The sequence below is a fragment of the Amphibalanus amphitrite genome, unplaced genomic scaffold, assembly GCF_019059575.1.
Source record: "Amphibalanus amphitrite isolate SeventyFive unplaced genomic scaffold, NRLGWU_Aamphi_draft 000272F_arrow, whole genome shotgun sequence".
Classification (NCBI taxonomy): Eukaryota; Metazoa; Arthropoda; class Thecostraca; order Balanomorpha; family Balanidae; genus Amphibalanus; species Amphibalanus amphitrite.
Window position 1 is genome coordinate 55,084 of NW_024881767.1, and position 19,568 is coordinate 74,651.

Genomic DNA, 19,568 nt, shown 5'->3' on the forward strand with positions numbered 1-19,568 from the left:
AAACTCTTGAACTTCGAGCTCACACTTCTTCCAAGAACATAGTCGGGACACAATTCCCTGGTGATCCATTGTCAATGCACAAGAAACGACATTACATTATTACATATTGTCATAACACTAGCGAAACAGATTCGCATAACAGCGTGATAGCCTGCAATCTACATAGCATGATACGGCACGTGTACTGCGGGTGTGCTTCTTCGCCTCACATGTTTTTGTGTGTCTGGGCAGAGCCATCATTAGCATCGAAGGCGAGCTCGTCTTCCAAAAGCTCAGCCATGCACTGTCACACGTTTTCATATCTACTCGCACTCCTCACACTCCAGACACTTAGACCGACACTCGGTCACATGCACTTTGCTCCTGTCTCCCCCTCGCACACAAAGTCCCGGATGTTGAAGAAGCGCACGCTGCCGGTGCCAAGTGCAGCCTCCTGGAAGCCGTGCCAATCTGCCGGGTACAGACGCACCATCCCGTAGATCCGGCGCGCCTGCGACACAAACACCTTGGTCGGCTTGCGCGCGAACTGCGCCGCGCAGTAGAAGTAGCTGATGCTCGAGTCCGGGTCGAAGATCTCCACGTGGAAGAGCCGGCAGCCGCTGACGAACCAGACGCGGCGCAGCTCCGTGTCGGGCTTCCTGGACAGGGTGACGGCGATGGCCGCGCGCGTACAGGCCAGCGAGTCGGGCACCTCCGTCTTCCAGACGCAGGAGATGGCCGCCTCGCGCTGCGTCATCATGCTCTGGAAGGTGACGACGCGGTTGAAGTGCGGGTCGCCGGCCACCACGTGCTGGTTGCACTCGGCCGGCTTCGGCTGCGACTCGCTGCACGCCTTCAGAGGACAGCCGTACTCGCGGTTGACGAGCGCCGCGTCGCTGTCGGAGGGCGTGCTCCAGTCGGTGCCGAGGATGGACGACAGCACCAGGCCGTCCTCGTCCGTGCCGTTCTGTGTCTTGCCCAGGAACACGCTCTCGCCGTTGTAGCTGAGCCCGTAGGCGTCGAACTGCATGACGGAACCGTAGTCGTAGGGGCAGTCGTCGTAGCCGCGGTAGTTGAAGTAGAACACGTCCTCCAGTGCCGTGTTGTGGTACTGCACGGACACGAACTGCTCGCGGTCGGGCCGCGAGTGCTGGTGCACCAGGCCGATCACGTGGCCGAGCAGATGCACCACGGTGCCCCTGTCGCACACCTCTGACACAGACATCACCAGGCGAGTGGAGTGGTACCCCACGTGCGTGTAGCACCCCTCGCCCTGGATGATGTTGAGCACGTTCCCGATGCCCTCAGCAAACTTGATGCACGTTTTCGTGGACCACGCCTCCATGGCGTCGAGCACCATCTGTTTGTCGGGCGATGGGTCGCCGAACTGGTAGCCGATTGTGTTCGCCGGCCACTTCTCCTCGATGAGCGGCCACGTATTGTTGCTGCGGTACCCGGTCTTGGACCAGCGGGCCTGCTGCGACACTGTCAGCACCATATCTGCCTCAAACAGAGTCGCTCGGACAGAGGCGATCTTTCTGTTCAGCATAACCCTGTCCGTCGGCGTCAAGAACTCCCGGCGTGCATCCTCGCAGTCTTGCCTGTCTTCGTCACTGAACAAACTGACGTTGCGGGCTTCGCTTCGATAGACGCAGATGCAGCCAATTATTATCATTCTAGCTATCATGTTTTTATATCTTGACAATAGATTGCGAACGAATCATGCGACTAACTCGCTTGTGGAATGATGATGAATATATAAAAACTGAATTATTCATGTGCTGAGGTCTACGACCAAAGCTATACAAAACGATACAGTTGCGTGGAGTCGGCATTGCGACATTATGAAGTGATGTGATAATGCCAACACTTGACATAGAAACAAAACAACAATTATGGTAGAAATTGAGATTGTGTTCTGACCTTTTGTATGAATTTTTGATGTGGTTCCCTAACTGATTTTATGAAAAAGTTTTACGAACTCGTTACGGACTACGCTGTTTGGACATCCTATTCAGCTTTATACAAACGAAATTAAAGCGACAAAAACTCGGATGCGCCTCTGGTCACGCGCAATAGATTGTACATTTTTCCCTTCAGCAATAATTCAGTCGGGTACAGGTAAATGTTTACTTATTTGATGCCTGTGGTGCTAAGCGGTGGAAGATAAAAGCAATTCCTGGCCCAATTTAGCTAATGGTCGAAATTTGATCTCACTCCATCCTCCACTCTTCATAAGAAAGAGCACTCTCTGGGACTCCCGGTGTCGTGTGTGTAAACGAGGGACAGTCCCGTTACTGCTGGACGTTTGTCAGGCAGTGTCCCTGATAACTGACCCATTTACTGCTGGACGTTTGTTGGGCCATGTCGCTGAGGGACAGCCCGTTTACTGCTGGACGTTTGTCAGGCAGTGTCCCTGAAAACCGACCCGTTTACTGCTGGACGTTCGTTGGGCAATGTCGCTGAGGGACATCCCGTTTACTGCTGGATATTTGTCGGGCAGTGTCCATGAGGGACAGTCCCGTTTACTGGTGGATATTTGTCGGGCAGTGTCCCTGAGGGACAGTCCCGTTTACTGGTGGACGTTTGTCGGGCAGTGTCCCTGGGGGACCAGTCCCTTTACTGCTGGACATTTGTCGGGCAGTGTCCCTGAGGGACCGGTCCGTTTACTGCTGGACATTTGTCGGGTGCAGTGTCCCTGAGGGACCGATCCGTTTACTGCTGGACATTTGTCGGGCAGTGTCCCTGAGGGACCGGTCCGTTTACTGCTGGACGTTTGTCGGGCAGTGTTCCTGAGGGATAATCCCGTTTACTGCTGGACGTTTGTCGAGTGATGTCCCTGAGAGACTGGCACTGGACGTTTGTCGGGCAGTGTCCCTGAGGGACCGGTAAATTTACTGCTGGACATTTGTCGGGCAGTGTCCCTGAGTCCGTTTATTGCTGGACGTTTGTCGGTCAGCATGGGCGCGGCTGCGGTAAGCGGCGATGGCGGTCACACCCCGTCACACACGGCTGGTCTGCTCCGTCAGCTCTCTGGGCCGCGGAGTCAGCAGATCTCGGACATGACAGGTGCACTCTGACAGTAACAGACATGACAACCCGGCCCGCCGCCCGACAATGGCAGCTGGAAGGGACTCAACGTGATAAGTGCCCGGACACCATGGTCATTGGTCATGTAACCGAGGGACAGTGGCTCGGCACGTGCAGTAAACCCCTGTCTGCACCTTATCAGCCGTTTTGTACGAAACTCTGCTTTGTCGGGCAGCCTTCTGAATCATTCCCTCAGTGAACAACAATCAGTTCAACTCATTGTTCTCACAGATATTTCGTTACACGGGCACGGCTACCGCATGCTTGTGCACAAGTTGAAAGCTTCTCTCGAAAGCACTAGTTTACCCCGGGTGTTTTTTAATGTGATCAAAAATAGAGCTGCATTGAATGAGCCCATGGTTATTGGTGCAATTGAAAAGTGACAAGGGATTGCATTTAGTGCCCGTTAGAAAGTAAAAGTAATATTTTGTATGAGTCATGCACTACAAGCTGCTGCCTATCTACATAGGCATAATGATCCAGCGACCAACTTTTGGTGAAACATCTAAATACGATGCCTAATTCTCTCCCTTTATATTTATAGCGGGCATATGTTTTTAACAGTTTAGCTGCAGCCATCGCATTTAGTGTCCTTGCTGTCGCTAAGTTATTACCCATCCATAATGTCAGGGCCCACTTCGCTTCCTGCTGCCGCCCCTGGACTATCACGCGGTCTATTTATCCCGCTGTCGAATTTGTCAAATCAGCCGTCTGGCGCCGCTGCAAGGTCAGCCCCTGGGCCGCTCCGCTGTCCGGCCTTGGCAGCCGGCAGGCACTAATTGCTACACGCTGACGGCACCCGACCCGACGGCCCAGTGGCACGTGCGCGTAACGCTCTCAGGGTCACGTCACGACCGTGACGGGCAGCGAGCTGCGTCGTGACGGTCCGGTCCGTGACTCCGGGGAGGAGGGGACGCCATGGCAGCTGCAGGGTCCGGCGGCCGGCCGGCGCCGCGGCTGGGCCGGGCCGCAGTTGGTGAGACCGCGGCGCGCCGACCGCACTGGACAGGGGGACACGCTGTGGACGCCGGGTGGACCAGGTGTGGACGCCGAGTGGACCAGGTGTGGACGCGGCTGGATACTCCTGGTCGTCTGTGATTTAGTGTGATACGAGGCTCATATACCTTATACGGAAAGCATCTTTGATTGTGTGGTAGTTACGAGAAAAACGCCCTGCCGAGAGCAGTGCATTGATCAGTGACGGTGGATGACACTCAGTGACAGTGTGTATTTCATGCTGGCAGCAACCAGCGCAATCTTTCGCTGCGATATGTGATTGAACCTCTTTCTGACATCCACATCAATGGGAGAGACGCGTGACTCTTCATCGCTTCCCCGAATGTATGGCCCGATATTTTCGCCGGTTGTGATACCCAGTAAACGTCGCCGACATGCGCGGTGTGATCGACACATCATTAAACGGCGTGAGTGATCGCTGATTGAAACTGAACATCCCAGGAACTGAGCTGTATACGAGAAGGAAATTCTCCCATCAGCAGTCCCCAGCCGGGCCGTTCTGAGCAGCCACCTCTACCGAGCAGCGTCAGCTTTACGAGGCGTTCCCTCGAGTGATTATCGAGCCGTTCCACCTGCGTGGGGCCAGGTGCGTCCACCGTCCCTCCCGAGTGACGTCATACTACTCCAGCTGTCCCTACCACGTGACGTCACACCTTGACCAGCCGTCCGGATGCCGGCGCCGCTGGGTCGCCCGGTCGGCGGCCGCTGGCCGGCCTCCTGCTGTGGCTGCCTGGACCTGCGCACCGGCTGCCTGGTCATCGCCTCGGCCATCATCGTGCTGGAGATCGTGGGCAGCGTGGGCGCCGTGGTCGGCCTGCACCTGATGGGCGGCGGCCTGACACTGGCAGAGGAGCTGGACGGAGAGCTGGAGCAGCCGGCCGGCGGCGGCGGCACCGGGACGGCCTGGGTGCCGCTGCTGCCCGACGAGCCCGCCTGGGTGCCGCAGCAGCCGCCGCCGGACACCGAACTCCTGCAGGAGCTGGAGCTGGAGCTGGAGTCGGAGCTGAAGTCGGAGCTGGAGCTGGAGCTGGAGTCTGTAGCCACAGCCGGCGGCTCGCCGCTCCAGTGGGCCGCGCAGGACAGCACCGTGCTCCGTCTTCAGCAGCCCATTGACGTGTTACTGCATCCCGGCCATCCGGGGGAAGTCGAGGGTGGGGAGCGGAACCGTCACAAAGCCGCACTGGAGGGCGGAGAGCTAGGAGGCAGGAGAGGAGAGACCGACAGAGGCGATCCGCCGACCTTAGCTGATCGGCCGATAAAGTCCAACGACAGCAGGGCCGAAACGGGAGAGAGTAAAGACAATATCGTGCATCTAAAGGGATCAGACAAAAGTGGTCTACACACAAATGTGTCAAATGTCAGGGGTGACGCAGAAAGGCCAGAAGTCAGCAAGGCGCAGTCGGGGAAGCCAGACGCTATCTTACCTGAACAGAAGCCAGACAAGAATAAAACTCAGTCAGACTCTGATGAGATAGACGTCAGTGGAGGTGAACCAGAGAAACCCGACAGCAAGCCTCAGCGTGGTGCCTCATCTCAGTCCACAGACTCGTCTGAGAGCAGCCCTCAGCTGGAGCCGTCACAGAACACCACCGTCTCCTCCTCAGAAGGCCCCCGGGCACCGGAGCACGGCTGGAGCCGTGACCAGGTCACTGGAGGGCCGGCGACTCCGACCGACGAGGGCGCAGCCGCGGGGGTCTCCGGCGGACAGCAGGGTGGCTTGTCAGGACACGGGGACGATGTTGGAGGCACTGGCAGTAACGACAAGGTTCAGCCGTCCTCCGCCACCTCACAGCGGCCTGGTAACATCTCTCAGTCAGGGAGCAATGTAACTCGGCCTTTTAACCATGTATCAAAGACGCTTCAAGGCATAATGCAATCTGTTGCTACGGGCGGAAAGCCGTCTCTGAATTCTTCAAACGTAACATCAATTAAAGGAAATCAATCGGTTTCGCCAAAAGAACCACCTATGAAGGGAAAAGACGTTTCCGAAAACTGGAACTCCACTCGTGATAAAACTAAACACAAAAACGTTACAGACAGCGCCGAGTCGGCTGATAGCGACTCTCCTCTCAGCTTCTCCAGTGAAGACGCCATTCCATTTTCATCTGTTCTGTCTCAACATCAGCCCTCAGCCCAGCAGACTCGGCCCCAGCTGAGACCAACAGACCGAGAGGAAAAGGGACCGGGTGACGAGAGCTCTGTGATCACAGAACGAACTGAGGCAGCTACAATCGACCGAACTACGGAGCGAGCCGTAACGACGAGACGTGTCGGGACGGCAGTTGGTGACTGGGAAGATGACACTGCTGGTAGACAGCGTGGCACCACAGACAGAGCCCTGTTCAACTCCGACCCTCTGCGTCCTGGTCCTCTCACTCCACTGAATAGCCTCTCTCAGGGCCCGGTCCTTCCCAGTGCGCCGCTCGGTGTCCCCCGTGAGCCGCAGCTGACTCCAGCTAGGCCGTCTCTCGGTCGGCTCCCTCCCTCTCGGTCTTCGTTACCCGGCCCGGACGACTTCCAATTCCCCATCGACTTCACCTCTCCACTGGCGGTCGGTCGGGACCGGCTGCCCCCGAGTCTGACGGTAACCCGGGGCCGCCCGTCGGCCGGCGGCGGCGGTCTGCAGGTTACTGCGGTTCGTCGGCGGCCCTGGCTGAGCCGACAGACCGGCTGGGACGGCAGCTGGCGGTCCCGGCCGCCGTGGCCGCAGGATATCGTGTTTACGGTGGAGGAGGCGCCGCGGCGGCCCCGGTCGGTCGGCCTGGAGGAGGAGTGGGAGCTGCATGAGAAGGAGAGGCAGGAGCCGGAGCCGGGTCCGTCCCGGGAGCTGGCCGCGCTGGCGCGCTACCAGCGGCGCGCGCTGCTGGTCGCCTCCTGCGCGCTGGTGGCGGTGACGCTGGCCTGTAACGTGTCGCTGGCGGTGGGCGCACTGCGTCGGCGGCCCGCCGCCGTGCTCGTCTGGCTCGTCTGGCACGGCGCCGTGTTCCTGGCCAGCACGGTCGGCGCCGTGCTCTCGGCGTGGCAGCGCGCCGCCGCGCCCCAGCCGGCCCAGAGCGAGCCGCGCCACCGCGCGCTCAGCGGCCTCCTCACGGCCGCCTCCTTCTTCGTGGTGGTCTTCTACTGGTACTGCTTCGTGGTGGTGCTATCGTTCCACATGCAGCTGAGGAGCGAGCGGCCCGCAAAGGCGGCTGCTGAGTCCGCTGCGTGAGACAGCTCGTGAGCTGCCGTGAGACGGTGTGAGAGACGCGTGAGAGGTCGTGATGTGATCGTGAGCGAATTTCAACTACGTGGAGAGGCGTGAGAATGTTTCGAAGTGTTGAAGAAACGAAAGCTGCAAACCGTCCATGAGACTGAGATTAATTAGAACGGCGTGTGTTTAGTCTGCTGGACTCAACGTACTACCGGAAGGTTCCAGTGACTTCATGGAGGTACCTGATAATGTGATGAATATTTAATGTTCTCTTAATTGTAGCATCGCCAGCATATTAGCGGCATGATGGACACTGGACAGTGACAATAATGAGCTCTACCATGTGTATTTTAATGTGATTTTCGTTAGAAGGTGGTGGCAGAGCCGGACGTAACGTTAGATGTGACTTATTGGTGTAACTACTCTGGCTGTGTAATAACGGTCACGATGATAATAAAAATCGATCATTGTTTTGATTGTCGTTTCCATAGCAAATCGGCCGTACGACAGAGTAAAGAGAATGTTCGTGAAAAAGATGGAAAGATCGAATCGAACGACCTGCCTCGGAGCCACTCATGAAACGTCGTCCTCACATGGGCAAGAGCCTTTCATTCGCTTGGTTAGTTGATGTGTGAGCCATCAGAAGTCAACCCTCCTATTCTCTTATTTTCCTATCTTATCAGAGTGGGCGGTTGCCAGTGCCAGCCCCAGCGTAGCTGCAGTAGCGCCACCAGACCCCCGGTCTCGAACACCAGAGAAAGCGGCCACTCTAGGTAGCGCCACGATCGGCGAGGCTGGTTCGCCGTCATCCGCAGCATGATGCTGACGCATTTAGGTCTCCCGCAAGGCCGTAAAAATAATAAGTTAATTGAAATCGTTCCAATCAGTGATAAGCGTTACTTCTTTTATGACACTAGCTAGGCATCTGCGGTCATTAGGGGAAGGTGGGGCACTTGGTGGGGCAAGTCGGCTCACCGGGGCAAGACGGACCACCAGCCTTCCCGGTTGAACCGCTAGGCGCTGCTGTTATTTGCTGCTTTATACACTCACTACCTTTGTTTTCCTTCGTACCAATGGCTGCCTTGGGATCATGGGGCCAGGCCCGGGACGCATGGATTGTGAGCATGTAATGGCCAATGGATGCTGTAAAAACATTTAATGTAATGGATGGTGTTTTTTCCCGACTCAAAAATATGATGATGCCTTAGCGGCGAAAGCTCATTCTGTGTTTTGGTCTTTTCAATTGCTAAAATAATACATTTGCTCATAATTTGTGCTATGTTAATGATCAGTTTCTTTCCCATTTTATTGAGGAAAAGGTTGTTTTCCGTTGCGCCGATCTAATGATAGAGGCCTAAGGATGAGTTATGCGCCTTTTTTGCACTTTTTTTTCGTTGTACTTCGCCTGTGAATAACAATGCTATAGTCGCATGCAAGTTGCAACGTTTCGCAAAGTTTTAGTTTCATTGACTCGCCCATCGACAAAAAAGGTTTATTTATCATAACTGCTGCACGTTTTGCAGTTTGAAACTTCAACTATTTCAGCTATGGTAGCACCAGTTCATGACTCGTGAAGATAGCTAAAATAAACTTAGTGAAAAACTTGCATTTAACTCGTTATTTTTGCTTCGTGACGCTGAAAATATTAAAAGTTATGGGCTGCACACAAGCTAAGCCAATACTCAACGTGTAACAACTAATAGCACAGATCAAGTTTAAAACCATCGATTATTATATCAGCCTGTTTTTATTTACGGCGCTGAGAAAACAGCCGATGAGTTCGTTGTCGTGGCTGAGCTCTGAGCCCATCTCGTGACGGGGCTGTCCCGGTGGGTTGAAAGCTAAAGCCCATCTGGACAGAGCTTATGTGCTCTATCCTTGGAAGTTGGAGGAAACGGACATACAGTTACCACGGGAGGAGTATATACGCCCCCTTCAGACCGCCCTCCGCGGCTGTGACTGGTGCTGTGACCGTGTCGGGCCGGAACAGAGCAGTGTGCTCAGGGATACGGATGGGCTGGTCCCGGCGATACAGAGGGCGGATGGTATCTCATTTGTTTGCACGCTGCCCATGAGCACCGGACGCTCCCCTTTCTAACGGTATGACAGCCCTGGAACCCATCCAGCAGCCCGGGCGGGGACGACCCATCAGCACATTGACGGCTCCCCAATGTGCAGAGGCCGCGGCTGGCGCTCCAAGAAGCGCGGCGCCATCCGGTCCTTCCGCGCCCTTTGATAGTCACCGCCTTCCGTTCCGGGCTGAGATCGGGCCAGTGACGTCATTTGGTGTGACGTCAGAGCGGCGGCGGCGGAGCGGAGGCGGCGGAGGCTGGTTCCGACGGCAGTGAGTGCCGAGATCGCTGCAGGAGGAGGGTGTGCCGTGTAGCTGTGCCGTCTGAGCCGGGTCAGCGCGCGATACAGAGGTACCGGGTGGGGCGGCGGACGCAGTGTCGGCTGCCGATGGTCGAGGTCAGGTCACGTCACCGGGTCAGGGCTGCGGCAGCACGGTGGCGACTCGGGCCGCCGCGCCTGCTCAACTCCGATGTGAAGGCAGAGATCCAGACCAGCCCCACGCCGGCCAGGATGGCAAGGAAGGTGGGTGAACGAGCCTCATCCTACTCCTCACTCCACTGGGGAACGGACAGACGCGCTGGAGTCCGCTGACGACGACCCGCTTCGAGACACTGCCGCTTATCTATCTTACTGTGTTCCGCGGCGTGGCCATAGACGGACACGAGCGCACCATATGGCCAGCATGTCGGGATAATAGCCGTCTTTACCTGCTATATTGGGATAAAAATACGATTTTTATCCACCCACCGTCAGTTCTTCTCAACTCAATGGGTCAATCTTCTTTAATAACATCAGACCTTTATTATTTTTATGATTTCCAAAACTTTTGAGATAATTATGCCCATTTCTGAAATTGATTTAGATATGTTCGAGGGAAGGAGCCGTCATAATGATCCTTAACCTAGGGTTTTAGGATTATTTTGCAGCTATCGTCCTTCGAATACCTGTAATCCATGTTTGACGTTTCATACTGAATATTGATCGCTACAATCCCTGTGTTAACTACACAGCACCAGCTTTCTCATGGCGTATTGAAATACGGAATTCCATGGTTCCATCCTGGATGGATGCTCGGCGAGTCTTTCCATCAGTTAACTTACAGTTGTTTGATATCGATCTATTGAGCAAAGCCGAGAGCGTTTAAACGTTTAAGTCAAGTGATATTTACCGTGTGGATAACTGGGTAGGTACCCGAGCGCACCTCGTTTGATTTTGTCCGTCAGGCTATGCACACTAAACACCAAATTAGGTACCTGATAATGAAGCTAAAATATGTAAAGGCCACCTGTTTTGAGACTGTTATGTTATGATAAAGTGCCATCGATTAGTTTGGTAAGAAGTAACACGCTTACTTTTTTGGACGAAATGAGTCATGCATTTTGTTGTTAAAGGGACGCTCCCATCTTTAAAAAAGTTAATGAATTGACATAGAAGTGACCCGTGGTTCAGAAGGATCAAAAATGAATATATGCCAAATGTCACCGAAAAAATATTCACTGGTTTTCAAGATATTATACTTTTAGTTTCGTTTCCTTTTTGGGACCTCCGCTGTTCCTACGACGTCAATTGGAAGCAATAATTTGGCATCCTAAAAGTACGACAGATGTTGATCGCAATGTAGTGTATACCTACCACCACGTTTTACCGGTGGTTTTAGAATAAGATTTAAAAATCCTTAGATCTCCGCTGAGGTCACAAATTCTAAGGGGGCATTCGAGTGCATTAGCCCCCTAGAATCTGAAAACTGCATCTTTGAAATTATATGTCTCCGAAGTAATGCAATTCTCGATGTTGTGAGTCCCAAAACCGGTAAGTGCAAGCCAGGGACCCCATTTTGGCTCTCTCAACTCAAAACTAATGGTAGGAATGGTCACTTTAAATATGGCTATGTTGGTGTATGGTCGACTACAGAATGATGTTCCACTATTCAGAAGCTATCAGTTGACCGGAGCGCTAAGTTGTGCCGTTTATCACGCAATAAAGCGTGTCGATTGTGAGATTGGGACAAAGTTATAACTTGTGAACTCAGCCCGTGTGATGCGGCACAGCCTACCACTCCAGGCAAATAATTCCCTGTGAAAAGTGGAACATCATTCTGTTGTCGACAATACTTACCTCTTTGTGCACTTCTCCGTCTACTTAACTTGAAAACTGGAAGTTATAAAAAGAATAATTGGTCATAGTCTCATAGACTACTGGCAATTTAAGGCATTACTACTACGGACAACTATTGGTAGGGTTTCTCTAACCCCTACATACGGAGAAAACGTTCTATGGCGCTGTGACATTCGCTGCAAGCAAGCAGCATTTGAAATGAATAAAAAAAAACGGATATTCATTCCTGAAATAGCTTCCGGATTGCTGCAATGCATACAATATACCTAAAAGATAAATTGCGTCGGTAGCTGAAAAACAATAACTTTTTTGGAGAGCGAGGACGGTGACTGTGTTGGTTTCTATAACGAACTACTGCTTCTGAAGGACTGCCATGGGACGACCTATGTTAACCCGCGACCTGGTGGGGGGGCTATTTTTTGCCCCCCTCCAGACTTTTCGATATATCTCCAGAACCGCTGCGCCGATCGTCACCAAACTTTCAGTACTCTCCCGGACATCAATTTTACACATTGTGACCAATTTTTTTCCAAATCTATGATAGGTTGGCCGGAAATGACGTCAGAGTGACGTCATGTTCTGCCGTTTTCGACCCCAAAAAAGGGTTTCGCGAGAAGAGCTGTCAGGCCTATAGCTTTGCAAATACAGAAAAATGATAAAGACATAAAAGCTGTAGAATGAACAGGGCTACAAAACAACCATCTCGGATTTTTGAAATTTTTGGAATTTGACCCCCAAAAATCAAAAAAATAATTTTTTTGGATATAATAATCGAAAAATCCAAAAAGTTTTTTGAATTTCGCAAAAACCGGAGTATATGTGATAGTCCTTACCGCCTTCCATCCACATACCAAATTTGAGATTGATACCTCTTTTTTTTGGCGAAGTTATAGCGAAAAAAACTGTTCAAAATTGATGACGTCAAATTTTCAAACTCAATTTTTAGCAATTCTAGACCCCGTAGCGCAAAACAAAGACTACCATTAGACTCCCCGTGACGAGCTGCATCGAATCAATACCCATTTTATGCAAAACTATCAACTTTAAAATTTGACCTTTTTGGCCTGACCTTGACCTGACCTTGACCTGAAATTCACCAGAAAGTGACCTAAGCCGTACCTGATAGTCTTATAACCAACACCATTGAGTTGGAAATGAAAAATTGGCCATAAAACATGCATCACACAACCTTAGCCCGCGCCCCACTGGGGTCTGTGTATAACACGCCCTACTGGGGGGGGGGGGGGCTATTCATAGCCCCCCTCCTAACTCCGAAACTACTGGGCCGATCGTCAAAATTCAAACGGCGTCTGATAGCCCCGGAAAAACTGTCGCGCGAAACCTAATTTCATTGACCTCAAGGTCACCGATGACGTCACAGGTCAGGTCAAAGTAAAAATTATTAGCACTTTGGCTTGTTCACATTTTGGGCTCTGGCCGCCGTCTTACAAGTAAGATCAGGCTCATTTTTGGTTTCCACACTCGTGAACAAATGCTCTAGATACCTTGAGGGTACCAAACTTGTACCTTGATTTTCAGGTCAGGGTCAGGTCATCAAAGGTCACGAAAATATTATATCATGCGTCGGTCACGTGACACATGTTTTATTGTCCATTTAGGCCATAGATTTCGAATTTGATGTCGTCTGTGTCATTCGAGGTCATTTTGAGTCGAATTTAGCTTAGATCAGGTCACTTTCAGGTCAAAAAAGGTCAAATTTTGAAGTTAAAATTTTTCAACAAAAAAGGTGTCAATGGATGCAGTTTGAGCTCAGGAACACGATGGTGCCATTTATATTGGTGTACGATGTCAAATACGTACTGAAAAATTGATTTGAAAAATTAATAATTGTAAATTTTTTGCAATAATGCGTATAACTTGGCCATTTTTGAAGATATTTAGCTAAAACTGGCTAGAGTTAGTCATAATCATGCGTTCTGTCACATATATTCCGGTTTTTTTCGAAAAGTCAAAAACTTTTTGAAAAAAATATAAAAATATAAATTTTGAATATTATTATATAAAATTTTCGTAATTTTCAAAATTTTGAAAATCCGAGATAGCAGTTTGATAGCGCGGTCAATTCTGAGTCCTTTCATGCAAAGAAATTGGATCTAGCTTAAAAACTGAGCTCTTGGGAGCGATTGCCGTGGTTCAATGTTTTGCGTCGAAATCGGACGAACATGACGTCACTCTGACGTCATTTCCGGCCGACCTGTGGTAGCTACGAAGTTCAAATTTTGACACAAGGTGTCAAATTAATGCAGCCGAAGGTACTGAAAGTTTGGCGTCGATCCGCCAAGCGGTTTGGAAGTTATTGCAGAAAAACGGGAGGGGGGGCTATAAATAGCCCCCCCCCCCAGTGGGGCGCGGGTTAGTAAAGTTGGGCTCATGTGACCTGACCCGTGACCCTTGGTGACCTGACCCGTGACCCTTGGTGACCTGACCTGTGACCTGACCTGGTATTGTCAGTGACCTGTAATAGCAACATATCTACTAGGCAACTGACGCCCTATCGCTGATTCTCGACAAAATGCGTTTTCCTCGGTGTTATAGCGCATTCCCTAGAAGACCCGTGAACGGTGAAACATTTCATCTTTGACCTGACCTGTGACGTCATCGGTGACCCCGAGGTCAATGAAATTTGGTTTCGTTCGACAAATTTGACAGGCCTTTCGAACGCCGTTTGAATTTTGCGGATCCGTCCAGTAGTTTCGGAGATACGAGGGGGGGGGGGGCAAAAAACAGCCCCCCACCAGGTCGCGTTATAAACAGACCCCACCGGCGCGGGTTAAGACAGGACTGCATTCAGGGACAGATGGATTAGGTGATTAGAGAAAGATGCGCTCAGTCCTGTCTATCATTATATCGCCTATGATCCCAGTTGTCTGTTCTATACCGACTGCGACTGTGACGCTGTGGGGCCTGCTGGAGCGGCCATGATGCGGAGATTAGTGGGAAGCCGTGGGGCGACTGACGTCGGTCCAGTCATCCCTCGGATCCGGCCGGTCAGCACGTCATCAGTGGTGAAACCACCGATAGGCCGCACAGCGGCGCTCTCAGTCGACTGAGACGCTGTTTGGGCGATCGGCGACGCTATCGGGGGCGGCGACAGAACGGCGGCGGGGGACGGAGGGGGACGGCGACACGGCGGCGGGGGATGGAGGGGGACGGCGACACGGCGGCGGGGGACTGCGGGGGACGGCGGCGGGGGACGGCGGGGGACGGAGGGGGACGGCGACACGGCGGCGGGGGATGGAGGGGACGGCGACACGGCGGCGGGGGACTGCGGGGGACGGCGACAGGGAGGCGACCGGAAAGGAGACTGAGGACGTCGTCTGTGAAGCGACTGAAGACGGAGCTGGGAGGCGACTGGATCAGATGGTGCGGGGCGAACTAAATTGCCAGGTGGAGAGCGATTGGCGAATGGTGACGGCGAAATTACAAGGAAAGGAAATCTAAAACCCAGGTAGCTCCATGGAAAACAAAGCGAAGTTTGACTTGACAGACATGCTCTTCTAGTACCTATTGGAATTGCACAAGCTTCATGGTACAATACAGCTGGAGCTTCAGGAAATGTTAATCATTACTGTCAGAACATAAGGGGACGATTCAGTTGGGACGAAGAAGAAAGGACGGAGTCTGACGTAAAAGGGGAGGCGTTCATAGCATAAGTCACTAACATTTTGCGTCAGACATCACCATAACTCGCGTCGCCTGCGTCGCAGTCTGTAAGGAGCCCTGCCGTTCTCTGTCCGCTGCGGCGGCGGCTGTTCGCCGAGCCTCTGTGGTGCACCCCGCTCCGACGGACTGCACGGCCGCGCTGCACCGCTCCTCCCTGTTATCGGGGACACAGCGGCAGCCATAGGACACCGCCCGCCGCTCGGATGGTATGTCATGTGGCTACAAGGCTCCGCAGGCCATTCCTCGCCGCTCGCCATACACTCGTGTTTATTTATCTAATCTAATTCAAATAAGCCGTGCGATGCCGGTCTGCGGTCATTTTTACGGCCCGTCTGACCGGCCCGGAGGGGTCTGCTGCAGCCGGCCGACAGATCCTCAGCCCGGTCTGCGGTGGCTCCTCCCGGGCCGGAGGGGTCTGCTGCAGCCGACAGGTCCTCAGCCCGGTCTGCGGCGGCTCCTCCCGGACCGGAGGGGTCTGCTGCAGCCGGCCGACAGGTCCTCAGTCCGGTCTGCGCTGGCTCCTCCCGGGCCGGCCCTGGGCTCGGCCGTCCGCCGCCGCCGACTGCACGTCTGCTGCCTCAGGGCCTTCCCACCAGAGCTTCAGAGCAGAGTCTGAGGATAGCGACGGCATCGCTTTCCTCTACAATTTCAGACTGACCTGAGTTGAGTTGACCTGAGTTGATGATCTGAGTTGGATCTTCGGGTGGCTGTCTTTAAAGGTAGTGTGCCACCTTTGAAAGATTTCCCATTTTATTTTTCCTAGGATAAGAAGCTTCTGTTTTTACCTAATATCGCAAAAAAAAAATCAAAAATGGGCCTGGAATAGTGCCTTTTTCGCGTAAAAGTTTTTCGGTTTTTAGATATGTATAACAACTGTAGTGGGCTCACCTGCAAACAGGCGTCGGGCAACAATCGCGAATGCGGCGCACTTGTGACAATAAGCAAAGGTCATTATAGTGTTACGACCATACGACGTACGGGAATGAGTTATCAGCTGTCTAATCGTAGACAACACAATGTCGAGCCTTAAACTGTAAGCCCGTATTGGTATTGTTTCTTTTATTTGGCTGTCGAACATTATTTATGGTTTGAAATATGATTTTATGTAAAATAATTGATATGAAAAAGCCGTCTTATAAGTTATGACCCCATTTCACCACACGCAAGTGGCAGAAATGACAATGATCAGCTGACGCATTTTTCTTGGCCGAAGTCAGAGCGCGCGGCCCGACGCACCACGCGTATTTGGAAATTCCGACCTCGACGAGCATCAGAAGCCACCTAACAGGCGTGTTCGAAACCGCAGGAGATGATGATGAACGGGTTTATCGAAACTTGATTGGATGAGCATATCGGTAATAGCGATTTCAGTGTGTGCATTTATTGTTCATAGTGGTGTGAAATGTGGTTGGGGTACGACCGACAACCCGTCGGGGCGAATTTCGCACTGGGGTACTCAAAATTTGAAGAATTTAAGACGTTTCCATGAGTTTTGAAGGTATGGATAAGTTCTAAAAATCCGGTTCTCCTTATCTGGGCCATTAACTCCATACGGTCCAAGAAAGCTGGCACACTACCTTTAACCGAACTCGTCAGCTCCATGGATAGTGACCGTTTGTCTCTTGTCAATGACATGACAGTTAGCCTTTGAATAGTGGCCAGTGGCTGTCTCTAACTGCAGTGACTGTCTCCGACCACTGATCTGACCCGTTACAGTGGCTGATCCCTCCCACCCTCCGCCGGGCGCCCCACTGCGCTGGCCTGTCAGCCCGGCGCCGGTCCGCCGCACGCTGCTTATTGACGCTAGCGAGCCGCCTCTCTCTGTCCCATGCCTGTCATCGAGCCCCGGCCGAGCCGCCCGGCCGCTCATCGAGCCGCTAAACAATGACATAACGGCAGTGGCCACTGACTGACACGGCGCAACTCTCCGAGCTGTGAGGCCCGACGGCGCAGTATGGATGGGTCAACATGAACATTAAACGTGACATTCGAGACGACTTACTGGGTCAGAGCAAACAATCCTAACTCGCCAGTTCCGCAGTGAGTGACGTTTAACAATTAAATTAATGATCCCTAGACGTTGTCAATAAAGAAACAACGGCAGCTGTCTGCCAATGTATGACCATCCTCAAGGATTGGCCGAACCTCCAAATTCTCTGACATTTTTATATAGGTCATGGAACTCCGTACGGTGTCCCATGACTTACGTCATTGTCCGCGGCCACACACTACACAGACACTACAGAGCCCGTTATAACGGCTGTCCTTGTGTCTGCACAACCCACAGCTCACAGACAGGACGCCGTGACTCGTCCAAACGACCTCCTCTCCGTCCATACAAATTACAATGTCAAAGAACGCTGGCCCAAAAAAAGGCAGCGACGTCATCAGCAAATATACCACAAGTGAATATAATACGGATAGAAGTAGCGATGGCACAGCAGCAGCAGCGGCAGCAGTAGCAGCGGCAGTGAAGCGACTCTTGCTGCGACTCGGTGTCCGTTGCGCAATGGCGCGGCGCCATTCTCGTCTCCACGGAGCAGAGACGCGGCCACGGGCGCCGCCGCCGGCTGGAAAAGCTGATTGCGCGTGATTAGCTGCGGAGATTAGGGCGGCGACCGGTGGCCGCCGGCGGCAGCGGCAGGTGTCCGACGGGCCGGCGTCGGAATGTAGGCAGCGCCCCGCTGGCGGCCCATAGGCAGCGCCCCGCTGGCCGCCCATAGGCAGCGCCCTGCTGGCGGACCATAGGCAGCGCCCCGCTGGCGGACCATAGGCAGCCGGGCCGAGACGTCTCAGGTCGACTCCGCCACCGGGCAAATGATCGAGTCTCTCTCTCTCCCTCTCTCTCTCTCTCTCTCTCTCTCTCTCTCTCTCTCTCTCTCTCTCTCTCTCTCTCTATCTATCTCTCTCTCTTTCTCCCTCCCTCTCTCTTACTTTCGCATGATCATTAGATTGAATAGTAACGACAGCAGCAGTTCAAGTTTCAGATTATGAGAAGGTTGTCTGTAATGCCGAACTCAATGTAAAAACCATGATCCCAAATGGCAGTGATGCTAAGCATGATCTTTTACATCGTGTACCTATAAATAATGGCTGAATTCGTTTAATATCATAAGATTATTTGTAACTGCGGGAGCTTTTCGATTTGGTCATCACGGCCCCGTTGGCCTAGATAGACAGACAGTACATACATAGTTAAATGTGGACCTAGATTTAAACCCATTTCGCTTAGGTCTTTAATCTATTCACCGAACTGATAAACATATTTCGTAAACACCATACAGTTTAAAGAAGTTTTGAAGATAACCGAGCCCTGAATTGATAAGATAGCTAAAACTGTTGAACTAAATTTAGAACACGTTAAATGTTCTAGCAAGAGAAATATGGATTCGAAAACTTTTGATCACATGGTGTATAATGTATATTGCGATCGGCTTTTTAACGAAAATCATCGTCTAATGCAAAACAAAAAAGCTGCAGAAACCACCAGAAGAACATCATATAGATACAACTGATACAGATAGATACAAAATGTATCTCACTTCGAATAGCTGTCTTTGGCGCTATTAGCTGTCTTAGCTGTCATGGCTAAAGACGTGCACGATTTATCTGATGGTAGGTATAAAATCACCAATCAGGAGTGTGACCTGAGAGGTGTAATTGGTCAATTGTGACTGCCGGGACCAGTAAAGTAGGGTTCCTATGGAGGGGCGTGGTGGGGTCCAGTGGAGTGTGACCGACCAGGGGTGACCTGCAGGGTGTAATCAGTGCCTCTAACTGCTGGTGCAGTGAAGTGCGCCGTCCGTGAGGCGCCAATCCCCGCCCCGGTCCGTCGCCCCGATATACTGACCCGCCGCGCCGTCCGAGGTCGAAATAAACAGCGCCCCCGCGCCGCCGGCGGACCGCAGCATCTAACGGCGCCGTCAGTCACTGGTCACTGCGGCTGGCCGCCAATGGGCTCCGCTGATACCCGTACAGGGGAGCAAGGTATGTCGCAGCAGCGTACGACGATTATGGGGAGACCAAACAGCGTCTTTCCCTGCAGTATGGATGGCCATTGGCCAACATATTCCGACACTCAGAGCAAATTCAGAGATCGTTGGATGAAGTCCCAAAGTCCTTGGATGCCTGGGTATGTATGAGCATCCGGTCATGCAGGGTTTGTCGTTACCTAAGCATGATTGAATAGGTGCGGTGATCAGGGTTTATCGATTTTAGCCTGCAATTGCATATAAATCAATTAGGTCACAGTGGAGGCAGACCGGTGGGTCCGTCAATACCCATAGGTCAATACGGTGAGAGTCTGTACACATATATCAGTGAACGTTTACTGTATGACCAGTCAATGTCCTTCTCAGACCAATGCGAAGGCACTGGGAAGCCACACAGACAGTGGGCGATGGAGCCTCAATCATTGTCG

General features: G+C 52.3%; 2 protein-coding genes across 3 annotated transcripts in view; one reads left to right on the plus strand and one right to left on the minus strand.

Moving 5' to 3' along the window:
- Positions 1-346: 346 nt before the first annotated feature.
- LOC122387047 (nematocyst expressed protein 6-like) lies at positions 347-1,477 on the minus strand. The gene has a single exon (XM_043376845.1). The coding sequence runs from the start codon at positions 1,475-1,477 to the stop codon at positions 347-349; it is 1,131 nt and encodes a 376-aa protein (XP_043232780.1).
- An 8,139-nt stretch (positions 1,478-9,616) lies between these two features.
- The window catches only part of LOC122387051 (BMP-binding endothelial regulator protein-like), a 39,579-nt gene continuing 29,627 nt past the window's right edge, over positions 9,617-19,568 (plus strand). Inside the window, exon 1 of one of the 2 annotated variants that reach the window (XM_043376851.1) lies at positions 9,617-9,871. In XM_043376851.1, coding sequence (XP_043232786.1) covers positions 9,737-9,871 — 135 coding nt within the window. In that variant the 5' untranslated portion in view covers positions 9,617-9,736. The remainder of the gene's footprint in view (positions 9,872-19,568) is intronic. The other variant, XM_043376850.1, reaches the window with a different exon arrangement.